The sequence below is a fragment of the Anomaloglossus baeobatrachus genome, chromosome 1 (assembly GCF_048569485.1).
Source record: "Anomaloglossus baeobatrachus isolate aAnoBae1 chromosome 1, aAnoBae1.hap1, whole genome shotgun sequence".
In the NCBI taxonomy this organism is placed as follows: Eukaryota; Metazoa; Chordata; class Amphibia; order Anura; family Aromobatidae; genus Anomaloglossus; species Anomaloglossus baeobatrachus.
Genome location: NC_134353.1, coordinates 154,746,186 through 154,762,942, shown reverse-complemented (window position 1 = coordinate 154,762,942; position 16,757 = coordinate 154,746,186). Strand labels below are relative to the sequence as shown.

Sequence of the window (16,757 nt, the reverse complement as noted above, 5' to 3'; positions counted from 1 at the left end):
CCTGCTTACATTGCTCTGCAGTGAACTAGAGAGCAGGGAGATGCTGGGCTGCGACGAATGGTGAAACGCTGCCCACAGCCCAGTTACTGCCTCAGTTGACATGACATCACCGGACATCAGAGGTCACAGAACCCGTGGGTCACGCGAAAGGGGTGAGCGGTTCGCAATAGCGCCTCTCACAGGCACTATTGGCAACACAAGGTATTTGAGAGAAACTTTGTTTCTCAACATAATATCGATGTGGCCAGTACTGAAAACAGGAGAATCACCTCTTTAACCCTTGGAGTTTTAGCTTGGGCATCCCTGGAAAGATCAGACATACATTTTTAGCATATATTTATTTTGCATTATTTAAGGAAAGCATATCTATTTAGTTGTATGTAGCACAGAGAACATTGTGTAGACTAGAGACAATTGTATCATCTTCTTAGAGCAGAACTAACTATGTACAAGGATTGCAGCCTATTAATGAAACCAATGCTTAACCCCTTTTCTCCCCAGTCTGTTTTCACTTTCATGACCAGGACAAATTTTACAATTCTGACCAGTGTCAACTTATGAGGTTACAACTCTGGAACGCTTCAACGTATCCCAGTGATTCTGAGAATGTTTTTCATGACACATAGTACTTTATAACAGTGGCAACTTTAAGACGATAGTTTTTGCCTTTAATTGTGAAAATAATGTAAAATTTTGAAAAGTTGTAATTTTCATAATTTGAATTTTAATGGCCTTAACCAGAGAGTTATGTTACACAACATACGGTAGTTAATAAATAAAATTTCCCACATGTCTACTTTACATCAGCATGCATCTTGAAACATCAGTTTAGAAGGGCTAAACGTTTATCAGCAATTTCTGGAATGGCCATCCCAGTCCCCAGACCTGAATATCATTGAACATCTGTGGGATGATTTGAAGCGGGCTGTCCATGCTTGGCGACCATCAAACTTAACTGAACTGGAATTGTTTTGTAAACAGGAATGGTCAAATATACCTTCATCCAGGATCCAGGAACTCATTAAAAGCTACAGGAAGCGACTAGAGACTGTTATTTTTGAAAAAGGAGGATCTACAAAATATTAATATCCCTTTTATGTTGAGGTGCCCATACTTTTGCACTGGTCAAATTTTTTTTAACTGCGGATTGCACATTTTCTGTTAGTACAATAAACCTCATTTCAATCCAGAAATATTACTCAGTCCATCAGTTATTAGATATATGAAACTGAAATAGCTGTTGCAAAACCCCAAATTGTTATAAAGAAAAAAGGTTAACATTAATAGGGGTGCCCAAACTTTTTCATATGACTGTATGTCTCAACAATGGAACCCTCAACAAGTAGCCCCATTTTAGAAACAAGACCCCTCAAGGAATTTATCTAGATGTGTGGTGAGCACCTGAAACCCCCAGGTGCTTCACAAAATTTTATACTGTTGAGCCATGAAAATAAAAAAAAAAATCACATTTTCCCTACAAAATGTTGCTTACGTTCCAAATTGTTCATTTTCAGAAGGGTAACTGGAGAAAAGGGGACAATACAATTTGTTGTACAATTTCTCCCGAGTACAACAATAGCCCATATGTAATGGAAAACTACTGTTTGGGTGCACAGTAGGGCTAAGAAAGCAAGATGCGCTATTTTAGCATATATTTGGCAGGAACAGACTACTGCAGCTGTGATGTCGCATTTGATGAGTCACTATGGTGCCAAAACAGCATAATCCAAAAGTACAGCCTATCCTTCAAAAAAGAAACGCCTCATACAACTTTACATACAAATAAAAACAGTTCTCAAAATATGGCATCCAAGAAAAAAAAATTGTAAGTAGTAAAATATATTAAAAAAACAACATAAATTTGATGTCGACATAATCATATCGTCCCGCAAAGTAAAGTTAATATCTTAATTATACTTAATGATGAAAGACGTTTAATAAAACAAAAATTCTTTCAGAATGACTTTTTTTGCGACAAATTCACCTGTGATCCAGTGTTATAAACAAGAATCAAAAAGTCATATGTATCACTAAATGGGTCCAATACAAACAAAACTTCATATCAAACAATAAATATGAAACAATATCGCTGCAGCCAATTGCTAAGGTCAGTGGCTCTGCTGATGTAAATGGTAGTAACCACTGAGCTCAGTGATTAGCTGCAGTGATGTCACAGTTACATCAGCACTACAGCCAATCTACCGGGCCGTGGGGGAGACCCATCATTAGACCTGTGGAAAGTAAATAAAGCTCAGTTTGCTTTTTCACAATGAATTGAACATATAGGGAACATTTTTCTGAAATGTGTATTTTTTTGTTAGTTTGTAACTTTTTAAATAGCAGTAAGTTTTTAAAAACTTGTCCATTTTGTTGATACAGATTTTCTATAATTACTTTATGTGGATGAGTGGATAATTTGTCAAAGATCCTGTTCCATGTTCTGACGCCTGTCTCTGCTCCCCTTCCTACTCTACATCTTAGGCCTCATTCAGATGTCTGTCAGGTTTTTTTTTAGTTTGAAAAACTTGGCACGTGTGTCATTAATGTTTTGGTTCCATACGTCATCAGTGTTTTTCACGAATGGATAAATAAATAAATTAAATAAATCAATCTTCTCATCTCCTTTGCAATGCTAAACACGTGCAACAAATGGGATGGCGCATGGATGTATCCATGTTTTTCATGGACCCATGCAGCCAGAAAAAACAGTAGTGGGGAGTGAGCATGATCAACACTCGATTGAACATTGGGATGCTCTGATACGTTTGTTACTCGATTGAATAGTGAAGGTGCTTATACCATGCCTTAGTCCCCACCCTGCATCTTATGTGGCTGTTAGACAGCCAATCAACATGTGGAGATTGCCTGCCATAGACAGTAAAGCCGTAGCCAGGTTGGCAACTGACATTACTGTGATTGGCAGGCCGTATCGCATCACTGGGTCTTATATAACACCCGGTGACGTGATGCTTGGCACACTCTCCTCTAGAAGCAGTTCAGTGAGAGTTGATCTAGGAGAGAGAGAGCTTAGATTAGAGCAGACATATAGGCAGAGTTTAGTTGAAATTGTAGTAATTGTATAACGCTGCTGCACCATTAAAATCCGTCACTGAGGTCCCGCGCAGGCCCACTACAATACTTTGATCTGCCCTGCTCAGGGAAGATCAAAGTGCGCCTGTGCAGGACCTCAATGCTGACTAGTGTGCATGACGTAGGACGTATAATGCACCCAAGCTTCAAAAGAAGGAGGACAAAGATGGCCAAAAGAGGAGGCACCAGACCTGGAGAACGGAGACACCCATCCAACTGGTCTGCACCGTATGGCCTGTTAGGCGAGTATTATAAAGTGATTTTTACATTCTACACAGCAGTCTGGGCTTTTATTTACAGCATTTTAGAATACTGTATACAAGAGCCCACTGGTGGTGGCCGCGGCTTATAGTCACCAAATCTGGTGACAGGTTCCCTTTAAAATGAGTAGAAAGTTGCTAGAGTGTATAGGATGACAGTAGAGGCTGCTCCGCTTTGTCTAACCACATTCACTATTGACTGTGACATCTAAGGACTGTAACCATCATTACTGGTGTGAAAAAGGCAAGTGAACGTCAGCTACGCCACACAGTCTGCACCCCATGGATTAGAGCCTATTCATCTAGTTCTTGGCTAGTTCATATGTCGGATCCATATACCGGCACTGAACAAGTGACATACGTATACGTCACTTGCCAGCAAGGGGTGAATTGACCCTTTTCAGTTCAAGACTCAATAAGGCTCCTGAACAGGAACATTTTAAGATCCTAAGATCAAGAATGTTGAACAGGTAAGATATTATGTATCAATGCAGTAGCTGAATGAGCAGTCATATCATGTTTATGTACACTTAAATTATAATATGGCCTAAAATTTGAATTTTTTTTCTATCACATACTACTGTAGACACCTCCATGACCATAAGTGATTGTCAAAATACTGTTTACCTTTAAGTGTGCCTTGATCTGCATGTTGGTCTCTCCACTTATTTTCTTAGGGGGAACCTTCCAATGGCAATCTTCTAACTAAATTAAAGAAATAATTATAGATAAAATGGATATTAAATGCTTAAACGTGCAAAATGCTTAAACGTGCAAAGTCTCAAAAAGGCATAAAATAGTTCAACTGAAGTGGATATTATGGCTCTCCTTATGATCTCATCATAATGCCATCAATTCATAGCCCTCTCCCATGGTATCTGATTCTTGGCCTTCAGAGAGGAGGTTTTTCTGATGAATGCATGACTTCTCTATCCAATCACTACCACTGACCACTGATTGGCAGCAACTGCCAGATGTCTACATCAAAACATCATCTCTGGAGGCCACAGTACAGAGAAGCCATAAAGGGCTGTACAATTACTTTAATGACAACATTTAGAGAACTGTCACCAGAATTCACAACACAAACAACATACATTATTAAACATATCTCTTAGATCTTATGAGGTTGATTGACTTAAGCCTGCAATACATGTTACGATTCTGCATACGATATCGTATGCGATCGTAACCTCCCCCATCGTATGTGCGGCACATTCAATTTTGTTGAATGTGCCGCACAAACGATTAACCCCCGTCACACGTACTTACCCGTCCATAAGACCTCGATGTGGGCGGCGAACGTCCATTTCCTGGAGTGGGAGGGACGTTTGGCGTCACATCGACGTCCCGCGGCAGCTGGCCAATAGAAGCGGAGATGAGCGGGACATAAACATCCCATCCACCTCCTTCCTTCCGCATTGCCGGCGGGAGCCGCGGGACGCAGGTAAGATCTGTTCATCGTTCCCGGGGTGTCACACACTGCGATGTGTGCTACCCCGGGTACAATGGACAACCGGAAGTTCAATTCATCAGGAATGAACGACGTGCGTGCTATGAACGTTTTACCGTTCATTCGCAATCGCACGTAGCTGTTACACACTACAATGTACCTTACAATGCTGGATGTGCGTCACTTACGACGTGACTCCGCCGACACATCGTAAGATATATTGTAGTGTGTAAAGCGGGCTTTACTTTGAAAATCTATGACAGAATAATTGTATAATAATTTTTAGAAGCCCCACCCTGGTGATAAGATAAGCATTTTAACCAGTACTAGCTGGTCCTATAACTTTAATACCAGGCTTGAAAGTTGCACAGAGGTTTAGGCAGATTTTGTCATGGGTTGTCAAAGTAAGTACACCGGTCTCATTTGATTTAAGAATTCTGTTTTAAAATGTATACAGTTTGTATTGTAATATCTGGTTACAATTCTGAGATCTCATATGTGAGAGGTTAAAGGTTCAAATATCTATTTGGTATATTTTCCCTTGTATTAAATTTGAATTGTTTATTTTTTAGGAATAATTTCCTTCTCACATTTTCCATTTTCAAAAGATATGCCATAAATATGTAGTAGATGTGGGTCCCAATAATGGGACCTACATCTGTCTCAAGAATGGGTCTCATCGTGTTCTAGTAGCAGTAGAGAAGTGGTCGAAATTCCCACTATTGATAGTAATGTCTAGGAGGGCCTTCTTTTTGAGAAAGATGTTGGTAAAATCGGTTGCACATCCTAATGGTGATATCCCTTCAATGCGTTTTGCATTTATAGTCAACTGTTATTATATATCTATCTATATCTAACTAGGCATATATATAGTGGGTACGGAAAGTATTCAGACCCGTTTACATTTTTCACGCTTTGTTTCATTGCAGCCATTTGTTAAATTCAAAGCGTATCACTTTTTTCTCATCAATGTACTCTGCACCCCATCTTGACAGAAATAAAAAATGTAGAAAAAAACTGAAATATCACATGGTCATAAGTATTCAGACCCTTTGCTCAGATACTCATATTTAAGTCACATTCTGTCCATTTCCTTGTGACCCTCCTTGAGATGGTTCTATTCCTTCACTGGAGTTCAGCTGTGTTTAATTAAACTGATAGGACTTTATTTGGAAAGGCACATACCTATCTATATAAGACCTCACAGCTCACAGTGCATGTCAGACCAAATGAGAATCATGAGGTCAAAGGAACTGCCCAAGGAGCTCAGAGACAGAATTGTGACAAGGCACAGATCTAGCCAAGGTTACAAAAGAATTTCTGCAGTACTCAAGGTTCCTAAGAGCACAGTGGCCTTCATAATCTTTAAATGGAAGAAGTTTGGGACCACCAGAATTCTTCCTAGACCTGGCTGTCCAGCTAAACTAAGCAATCATAGTAGAAGAGCCTTGGTGAGAGAGGTAAAGAAGAACCCCAAGATCACTGTGGCTGAGCTCCAGAGATGCAGTAGGGACATGGGAGAAAGTTCCACAAAGTCAATTATCACTGTTATCCTCCATCAGTCGGGCCTTTATGGCACAGTGGCCCGACGGAAGCCTCTCCTCAGTGCAAGACATATGTAAGCCGGCATAGAATTTGTAAAAAACACATGAAGGACTCACAGACTATGAGAAATAAGATTCTCTGGTTTGATGAGATGAAGAAATAACTTTTTGGAGATAATTATAAGCGGTATGAATGCTAAAACCTGGAATTTTAGGAAAGCTGATTTCAACAAATTAAGGGAAGAGCTTAAATGTGTAGATTGGGACAAAGTCATGGTAACTGGGGATACCGAACATAAATGGGGTAAGTTTAAGGATATACTACTAGAGTCCTGTAAAAAACGTATACCCAGTGGTAATAAAATGTCCAGGAATAAAAAGAAACCACTATGGATAAATAAGACTGTACAAAGTATAATAAAACAAAAACAAAGGGCATTTAAAATCTTAAAGGCTGAGAATACAGAAATAGCATTGCAGGAGTATAAAGATATCAATAGGAAATGTAAAAAAGAAATCAAACAAGCAAAATTAGCTACTGAAACAAAAATCGCCAATGACATTAAAATAAATCCCAAAATCTTTTATAAATACATTAATGCCAAAAGGAAAACAAAGGATAGTATCGGCCCCTTAAAATATAATAACAAGTTAGTTATAGAGGACAAACAAAAGACTGAGATATTAAATAGGCATTTCTCATCTGTATTCACCAAGGAACTGACTGTACCAGGGATCATTCAACAAGTGAAAAATCAAAGTCCACCACCCGATATAATTAATTTAACACAAGATGAAGTACGCCTATGTCTGAGTAAATTAAACATTGACAAATCCCCAGGGCCAGATGGCATTCATCCACGAATATTGAGGGAATTGAGCTCCGTAATCGACAGACCGCTGTATCTCATCTTTTTAGACTCACTTGTAACAGGGTTGGTGCCTCAGGATTGGAGGATTGCTGATGTGGTACCGATATTTAAGAAAGGTGAGAGGGTAGATCCAGGCAACTACCGTCCAGTAAGCCTGACATCAGTAGTATGCAAAGTTTTTGAGGGCATTTTAAGGGATGACATGCAAAAATATATTGCAGAAAATAATATGATAACTGACAAACAGCATGGATTCATGAAAGATAAGTCGTGTCTAACCAACCTGTTGGGGTTCTATGAGGGGGTAAGTTCAAACCTGGATATTGGTAATGCAGCTGATGTGATTTATTTGGACTTTGCAAAGGCATTTGATACTGTACCACATAATAGCCTTATACTAAAGCTCCAGAAGCAAGGACTAGGGGACACAATATGCAACTGGGTAAGGAATTGGCTAAAAGATAGGAAACAAAGAGTAGTCATAAATGGTACATTCTCTAAATGGGCTGTAGTCAGCAGTGGGGTGCCGCAGGGATCTGTGCTTGGACCGATTCTTTTTACTCTCTTTATTAATGACCTTGTGGATGGGATTGATAGTACAGTGTCAGTCTTTGCCGATGACACCAAACTATGTAGGATATTAAAAACTGACATGGATAGTACAATATTACAAAAAGATCTGGATAAGATGTCAGAATGGGCAGATACTTGGCAAATGAGATTTAATGTTGATAAATGTAAAGTAATGCACCTAGGACGGAGTAATCCTATAGCTGCATATACATTAAATGGAAGTAAACTCGGGACTACAGAACAGGAGAAGGACTTGGGTATTCTCATTACAAATAAGCTGAGCAGCAGCACTCAATGTCAAGCAGCAGCTGCTAAAGCAAACAAGATTTTAGGGTGTATAAAAAGAGAGATTAGATCCCGTGATCCCAACGTATTGTTACCCCTCTATAAATCACTTGTAAGGCCACATCTGGAATACGGGATCCAGTTTTGGGCTCCACATTTTAAAAAGGACATTCAGAAGTTAGAGTCAGTTCAAAGGCGGGCAACTAGACTATTACAAGGAATGGAAGGCCTCCCATATGATGACAGGTTGAAAAAGTTAGATATGTTTAGCTTAGAAAAAAGACGTCTCAGAGGAGATCTCATTTATATGTATAAATACATGTGTGGTCAATATAAAGGACTGGCACATGACTTATTCCTTCCAAAGACAGTACTAAGGACTAGGGGGCACTCACTGCGAGTGGAAGAAAAGCGATTCCGAAACCTAAATAGGAAAGGGTTCTTTACAGTTAGAGCGGTCAGACTGTGGAATGCCCTACCACAAGAGGTAGTAATGGCAGATACTATAACAGCTTTTAAAAAAGGGCTGGATGATTTCATCAGTACACAAAACATTGTTGGTTATAAATGACTTAGTGACTAAATGTAGAACTGGTGGAGGAAGGTTGAACTAGATGGACCTAGGTCTTTTTTCAACCTAAGTAACTATGTAACTATGTAACTATGTATGAGTAGAGAAAACCAGGCACTGCTCATCACCTCCCAATACAAACCCAACAGTGAAACATGGTGGTGGCAGCATCATGCTATGGGAGTGTTTTTCAGCTGAAGGGACAGGACAACTGGTTGCAATTGAAGGAAAGATGAATACGGCCAAGTACAAATATCCTGGAAGAAAACCTCTTCTAAAGTGCTCTGGACCTCAGACTTGGCCGAAGGTTCACCTTCCAACAAGACAATGACCCTAAGCACACAGTTAAAATAACAAAGGAGTGGCTTCAGAACAATTCTGTGACCATCCAACCTGACGGAACTGGAGAGAATCTGCAAAGAAATATGACAAAGGATCCCCAAATCCAGTGTGAAAACACTTGTTGCTTCATTCCCAACAAGACTCATGGCTGTACTAGCCCAAAAGGGTGCTTCTACTCAATACTGAGCAAAGGGTCTGAATACTTATGACCATGTGATATTTCAGTTTTTCTTGTTTAATAAATCTGCAAAACGTTCTACATTTCTGTTTTTTTTGTCAAGATGGGGTGCAGAGTGTACATTAATGAGAAAAAAAGAACTTTTTTGAATTTACCAAATGACTGCAATGAAACAAAGAGTGCAAAATTTAAAGAGGTCTGAATACTTTCCATACCAACTGTACCAGCTGGAGACTCATATATACAGTACCAGTACTGGAGGCCCATATAGATCAGACTGAGGGCCCATATACACAAAGATGGGACCCAGGCTGGGGGCTCATATATACCAGCATGGGACCTGGGGTGGGGGCCCATATATACTAGCATGGGTGCCAGGCTGGGGGTACATATGCACCAAAAAGGAGGTCCATATACACCAGGATGGGGGACATTACTACATATTGAAGGGGGTGCAACATGTCTTTATAGGATTTAGAAAGCTGCAAGGGCCCGTACATGTGACAGAAACATGTCAATGTTGCATCGGGGTCCATCGGACTCTAGTTATGCCACTGGTGTTGGGGGCACTTATACAGAGTGAGCAGCCTTTATACAGTGTGGGAGCTAATGCAGGGGTCATTATACAGTCTGGGAGCTAATGGGGAGCCTTTATAAAGTATAGGAGCTAATGTCGGGGTTGTCATATACTGTAGTGACTACTTTGGGGGACCTCAGAGTGTGGGGGGATACTATTGAAGCCATTATACAATATGGGGGCTGCGGTGGGGACAATTAATCAGTGTGTCAGCCACTGTGGTGCCCATTATACAGTGTGTGGACCATTGTTTTGGGGGAGCTGTAGGCCCATTATACTGTGTATAGGGGAGGTGTAGAGGTATCATACTGTGTATAGGAGGAGCTATGGGGACATCATACTGTGTATAGGGGCTTCATACTGTGTATAGACGAGCTGTACATGGGGGGACATTATTAACTGTTAAGTGGACACTTAAGAATCATTATTGTTATAGGGGTAGTCAGGGTACTGTGACCGTCACAGGCACAGAGGGGGCATTATTACTTTCTAGGAGCAAAATGTGGTCACTTTTCTAGGGCAATAATATTTTCTAGGAGCAATTCTACCATCTAGAGGGCACAAAAGAGGCATTTTGTTACGTAAAGGGTACAGTGGTGGCATTAATATGTGGGGGCACTAGTATGTGGGGGGCACAGTGATGGCATTAGTATGTGGGGGGCACAGTGTTGGCATTATTACCATGTGGGGGCACAGTGGTGGCATTAGTATGAGGAGCAGTAAGAAGAGCATGGTTTTATTATGTGGGTGCACAGTGGGGGCATTAGTATGTGGGGGCACAGTGGTGGCATTAGTATGTGGGGGGCACAGTCATGGCATTATTACCATGTGGGGGCACAGTAGTGGCATTACCATGTGGGGCAATAATAGGAGCACGGTTTTTGGTGCCACACAGCAGGTGCAGTAATAGGGACACAAGCAACAGCAGCGGCTCAGTATTGGGGTGATGGCAAAATGAGGAGTTTGTGCAGGTTGGGATTATATGGGACGGTTCTAGAAATGTGAGAAGTCAAATATGTGTTTGTTGTAATCTCTGTAGACGAGTTATGGCTGGAAGAAGTTGTCATGTTGGTCTGGGCCAGATGGAAAAGGTGAACAATTCCATCCGAAAGAACATCAGCTGTAAGTCACCATCTATAACTGCACTGTGATCTCTTGTATGTGCTGCAGGACAGATATCTACCACTATATAGTCACATACAGTGGTAATATCAGTGTCATCTGCTGAGGTATCACTATACCCACGATTAGTCTGTGCCACCGTAGTTATGATTACCTGGTTAGTAGCCCACTCAGATGTTTCTTCCCCCCTGAGCTGAACCCCAAGCTAAGCCACTGCCCAGAGCTATACCTTTTTTTCTATTCCCATAGACATACAGTATGAGGGCTTGTATTTTGCGGGACAAGTTGTACTTTGGAGTTAAATCATTAATTTTATCACATAGTGTCCTGGAAAATGTTTTAAAAAAAAATTCCAAGTGGGGTGAAATTGTGAAAACCCCACAATTCTGACATGGGTTTTTCAGGGAATTGGTTTTACGGTGTACAATTACAGCGATACCAAACATGTCCAGGTTTTTTTTATCATTTAAGTGGTAGAAAAAAAGGAGATCGCCCCAAAAATTTAGGGGGTTGTTTCACCATTTTCTAAGACCCATAATGTTTTCATTTTTTTGGTTGATGGAGCTGTGTGTTATCTTATTTCTTTGAGGAGGAGACGTTTTTAGTGATGATATTTTGGGAAAGAGAAGACGTTTTGATCTCTTGTTACAGCATTTTTTTGTGGCAAAAAAATTAATTTTAGCATTCTTGAATTTTTTTTTTGTCTATAGTGTTTACCGATCGTGTTAAATATTTTTATATTTTGATAGATCGGACTTTTCTGAATGCAGCAATACCAAATATGTGTATCTTTTTATTTATTTGTTATTATTTTTAATGGGGCAAAACATTTTTTTTACTTTTCACTGTTCTTATTAGTACCCCTAGGGGACTATGATCTGCGATCACCTGATTGCTTGTGCTACATACAGCAACGCCATAGCATTCCTGCATATAGTGAATATCACAGTCTCCTTTGAAGCTCTATCAGAGCACATTAGCCAACTACCTAGCATGCACAGTCCAGCACCACCCCCACAAGTGACATCACGGGTCTCTGCATGCTGGGTATTCGGCCAATTCACACTGACAGTGTGCTCTGATCTGTTGTCTGCTTGTTATTGCTGATCTGAGCTAACAACAGAGCATGCGCTTTGATTGTATACATTGTACAGTGCACAACGCACAAGGACTAGCCCAGCCCCTGAAAATATCCTCACTGATGACGCTTAATTTCAAAGAGGGGTCATAGGCTGTGGCAGTGACCGCAGCTTCTGCCCTCAGATGACGCTTCTTATCCCAGTATGCACTGGGATTCTCAAACAAAGCGTCATCAGAGAGGAAGTGGGGACCAATTTACATTAGCAATTAGATGCTGCATTTAGGGAAAAAAAGGTGATTTATAATGTAAGTATATTAGAAATTTGGTTAGATTATGGCTCTAAATAGAGGGATTTAGATGAAAATTACTGTGGCCTTTAGGACTACTGCTTTAAGTTCATATAAATCAAGTAGACATTTAGGCTTATACCGACATTTTGATAACATTTTCCTTGTCTCTTATTTCATCTCTTTGTATATTTAATACTACCTGGATTCTTTAAATTATCTTAAAGCTTCCCAGTTCAATCCTTATGTGCAAATATTTGAGTCTATGAATGAAAGTATAAAGGATTCTATTCTTCCATTGCCGTGAACCATGCATTAGGAGTCATCTCTCTATTTTCATATGCCACTAGTCTCTTATTGCATTTTATTTGACAGTTGTGTAATGTAGTGTTTTCCATGGCTGTAGTATAGGCTGCAATTATGCCTCTTAGGACAGTTTTGGCTGAGTCTCAGTTAAGAGGAGTGAAGATAACAGGAGCTGCATTGTTCTGCTTCATCCATTACATATCCAGTAAGAGGATATTCATCTCTCAACAAATTTTCAGAAAGTCTCTTTAAGCGTCTACTAACTGAAGCTTCATCTAAAAGTCTGAATTCATGAATGATGGCTTCTAGTGATGAGCGAGTACTAAAAAGCTCGGGTGCTCGAAGCTCGGGCCGAGCCTCCCAAGATACTCGTGTACTCGGGCCGAGCAACGAGCCCAATGTTATCCTATGGGAGACCCGAGTATTTTTGTGAAATGACCCCCCGGCAGCATGGAGAAACCCTAAAAATGTCACAAAAGTCTCAGAAGAGTGCTCAAATGACATGGCAACAGCATGGGGAAGACCCCTTGAAGCATTTATCACTGAAAAGTCACAGCTGTGAACAATTTTGTCCGCGTTTTACGCCATTTTTACGGACTCACCAGAAAACCTTCCAAAATGACCCCAAAATGATTTTTCATGGCGGAAATGTTAAGGGCACATACCCAATAGTGAGATAGAGCTGGTGTATGTTACTTTTTGAGATTAATACATGAAAGATTTTACGTGAAAACATTGTGTGGCACTCCGATGTCCCTGAGAAGAGACGTACATGAAGGCCTCTTGAGTCTAATGTGCCCATTGTGAGGAAGTGAGTCTTTGTAGTATTTTCCTTTGCCAGGGCAGTCCAAAATTGTGAGGTTCACCAATGCCCCTGCATACAGACGTGCATGAGGGCCTGTAAACCTGAAGTGCCCATTGTAAGGAAGTGGGTCTATTGTACTATAGCCCTTAGGCAGGGCAGCCAAAAATTGGGAGGCTCCACGTTGTCCCTGGGTAGAGACGTGCATGAGGGCCTCAAAACATTAAGTGTCCATTGTCAGGAAGTGGGTGTATTATAGTATAGCCCTTAGGCAGGGCAGCCAAAAATTGGGAGGCTCCACATTGTCCCTGGATAGAGACGTGCATGATGGCCTGTAAACCTGAAGTGCCCATTGTAAGGAAGTGGGTCTATTGTAGTATAGCCCTTAGGCAGGGCAGCCAAAAATTGGGAGGCTCCACATTGTCCCTGGATAGAGACGTGCATGATGGCCTGTAAACCTGAAGTGCCCATTGTAAGGAAGTGGGTCTATTTTAGTATAGCCCTTTGCCAGGGCAGCCAAAAATTGGGAGGCTCCACGTTGTCCCTGGATAGAGACATGCATGATGGCCTGTAAACCTGAAGTGCCCATTGTAAGGAAGTGGGTCTATTGTAGTATAGCCCTTAGGCAGGGCAGCCAAAAATTGGGAGGCTCCACATTGTCCCTGGATAGAGACGTGCATGATGGCCTGTAAACCTGAAGTGCCCATTGTAAGGAAGTGGGTCTATTGTAGTATAGCCCTTAGGCAGGGCAGCCAAAAATTGGGAGGCTCCACATTGTCCCTGGATAGAGACGTGCATGATGGCCTGTAAACCTGAAGTGCCCATTGTAAGGAAGTGGGTCTATTGTAGTATAGCCCTTAGGCAGGGCAGCCAAAAATTGGGAGGCTCCACATTGTCCCTGGATAGAGACGTGCATGATGGCCTGTAAACCTGAAGTGCCCATTGTAAGGAAGTGGGTCTATTGTAGTATAGCCCTTAGGCAGGGCAGCCAAAAATTGGGAGGCTCCACGTTGTCCCTGGGTAGAGACGTGCATGAGGGCCTCAAAACATTAAGTGTCCATTGTCAGGAAGTGGGTGTATTATAGTATAGCCCTTAGGCAGGGCAGCCAAAAATTGGGAGGCTCCACGTTGTCCCTGGGTAGAGACGTGCATGAGGGCCTCAAAACATTGTTCCCATTGCAAAGGAGCGGGTCTCCTGTCGTTGTAATGTCCATTCTGCAAAGAATGGGCGAAAAAATTTACCACTGGGGGTATACCTGAAACAAAGGCCTAAGTATTGCAATTTGTAACGGTCATCATCATGGTGGCGCATGAGGAGAAGGAGGAGCAGTCCAGCGATTATCCAAAGTCCAGAAGTGTGTACCCATGGGTGAGTGGAGGTACATGGCAAACTTTAAATTCCGCTCTCATTAGCTGGTGGTGTGGTGAAGTCTGGCCCAATCCAACCCTTGTTCATCTTGATCAGAGTCAGCCTGTCAGCATTTTCAGTTGACAGGCGGGTGCGTTTATCTGTAATGATTCCACCTGCGGCACTAAAAACACGCTCTGACAAAACGCTAGCAGCAGGGCAGGCCAGGACTTCCAAGGCGTAGAGAGCCAATTCATGCCACGTGTCCAGCTTGGATACCCAATAATTGTAAGGCACAGAGGAATGTCGGAGTACAGTTGTTCGATCTGCAAGGTACTCCTTCAGCATCTGGGCAAACTTAGGATTTCTTGTGGCACTACCCCGCACCTCAGGGGCTGTGGTACGTGAAGGGCTGAGAAAACTGTCCCACATCTTAAAGACTGTTCCCCTACCTCTGGCGGATTGGACTTGTGCCTCTCTCGGCTGTACGCCTCGGTTGTCCACTGATTCCTGACCTATGCCGCTAGCGTTTTGTGAGGGGAATGCTTTGCCTACTTCCGTGACTATGGCCTTCCGGAACTGCTGCATTTTGGTTGACCTCTCCTCCACGGGAATAAGAGACAAAAAGTTCTCCTTGTAGCGTGGGTCTAACAGTGTTACCAACCAGTAATGATTGTCGGCTAAGATGTTCTTAACGCGAGGGTCACGAGACAGGCAGCTTACCATAAAGTCAGCCATGTGCGCCAGACTCTTAACAGCCAGGACTTCAGTAGCCTGACCAACAAGATGACTGAACATGCTGTCCTCCTCCTCCTCCTCCTCCTCCTCCTCCTCCTCCTCATCTACCCTGTCCTCTGGCCAGCCACGCTGAACCGAGGATATGACTGGTGTGCATGTCATATCCTCAATTTGGCCAGAGAGTTGCTCCATGTCTTCATCCTCCTCCTCGTCATAGTCCTCCACTGCACGTTGTGATGAGACGAGGCTGGGCTGTGTGTTATCACCCACACCCACTACTGTTTCTTGCTGCAACTCATCGCGCTCCGCCTGCAATGCATCATGTTTGTTTTTCAGCAGAGACCATTTTAGAAGGCAGAGTAGCGGTATGGTGACGCTAATAATGGCGTCATCACCACTCACCATCTTGGTGGAGTCCTCAAAGTTTTGGAGGATGGTACATAGGTCTGACATCCATCTCCACTCCTCAGGTGTTATGTGTGGAGTTTGACCCATTTCCCGACGGCTTAGGTGATGCAGGTACTCAACAACTGCCCTCTTCTGCTCACATATCCTGACCAACATGTGCAGAGTTGAATTCCAACGCGTGGGGACATCACACACCAGTCTGTGAGCCGGAAGATGCAAACTGCGCTGAAAGCCGGCAAGGCCGGCTGAAGCAGTAGGTGACTTTCGAAAATGTGCAGACAGGCGGCGAACTTTTACCAGCAGATCAGACAGCTCTGGGTATGACTTTAGAAACCGCTGAACCACGAGGTTGAGCACATGGGCCACGCATGGAACATGTGTCAGCTGGCCTCGCCTCAAAGCCGCCACCAGGTTCTGGCCATTGTCACACACGACCTTTCCTGGCTTTAGGTTCAGAGGTGTGAGCCAGTGATCTGCCTGCTGTTTCAGAGCTGTCCACAGCTCTTCTGCATTGTGGGGTTTGTCACCTATGCAGATTAGCTTCAGCACAGCCTGTTGCCGCTTCGCCGAGGCAGTGCTGCAGTGCTTCCAGCTTGTGACTGGTGTGGAGGGTACAGTGGATGAGGATGCGCAGGAGGAGGAGGAGGCTGAAGAGCATGACATTCCGGAGCTGTAGAGTGTGGGTGAAACACTGACTGAGGTAGGGCCTGCAAACCTTGGTGTGGGAAGGACGTGTTCCGTCCCTCGCTCAGACTGGGTCCCAGCTTCCACAATATTAACCCAGTGTGCCGTCAACGAGATGTAGCGGCCTTGCCCACAAGCACTTGTCCACGTGTCTGTGGTTAGGTGGACCTTGGGTGAAACAGCGTTGTTCAGGGCACGTGTGATGTTTTGTGACACGTGGTTATGCAACGCGGGGA

General features: G+C 42.6%; 1 protein-coding gene across 1 annotated transcript in view; it reads right to left on the bottom strand.

Annotated features, from left to right (window-relative positions):
* Window positions 1-16,757, bottom strand: part of LOC142309097 (uncharacterized) — a 234,679-nt gene that overhangs the window by 129,171 nt on the left and 88,751 nt on the right. Inside the window, exon 5 of the mRNA XM_075347157.1 lies at window positions 3,978-4,055. Coding sequence (XP_075203272.1) covers window positions 3,978-4,055 — 78 coding nt within the window. The remainder of the gene's footprint in view (window positions 1-3,977; window positions 4,056-16,757) is intronic.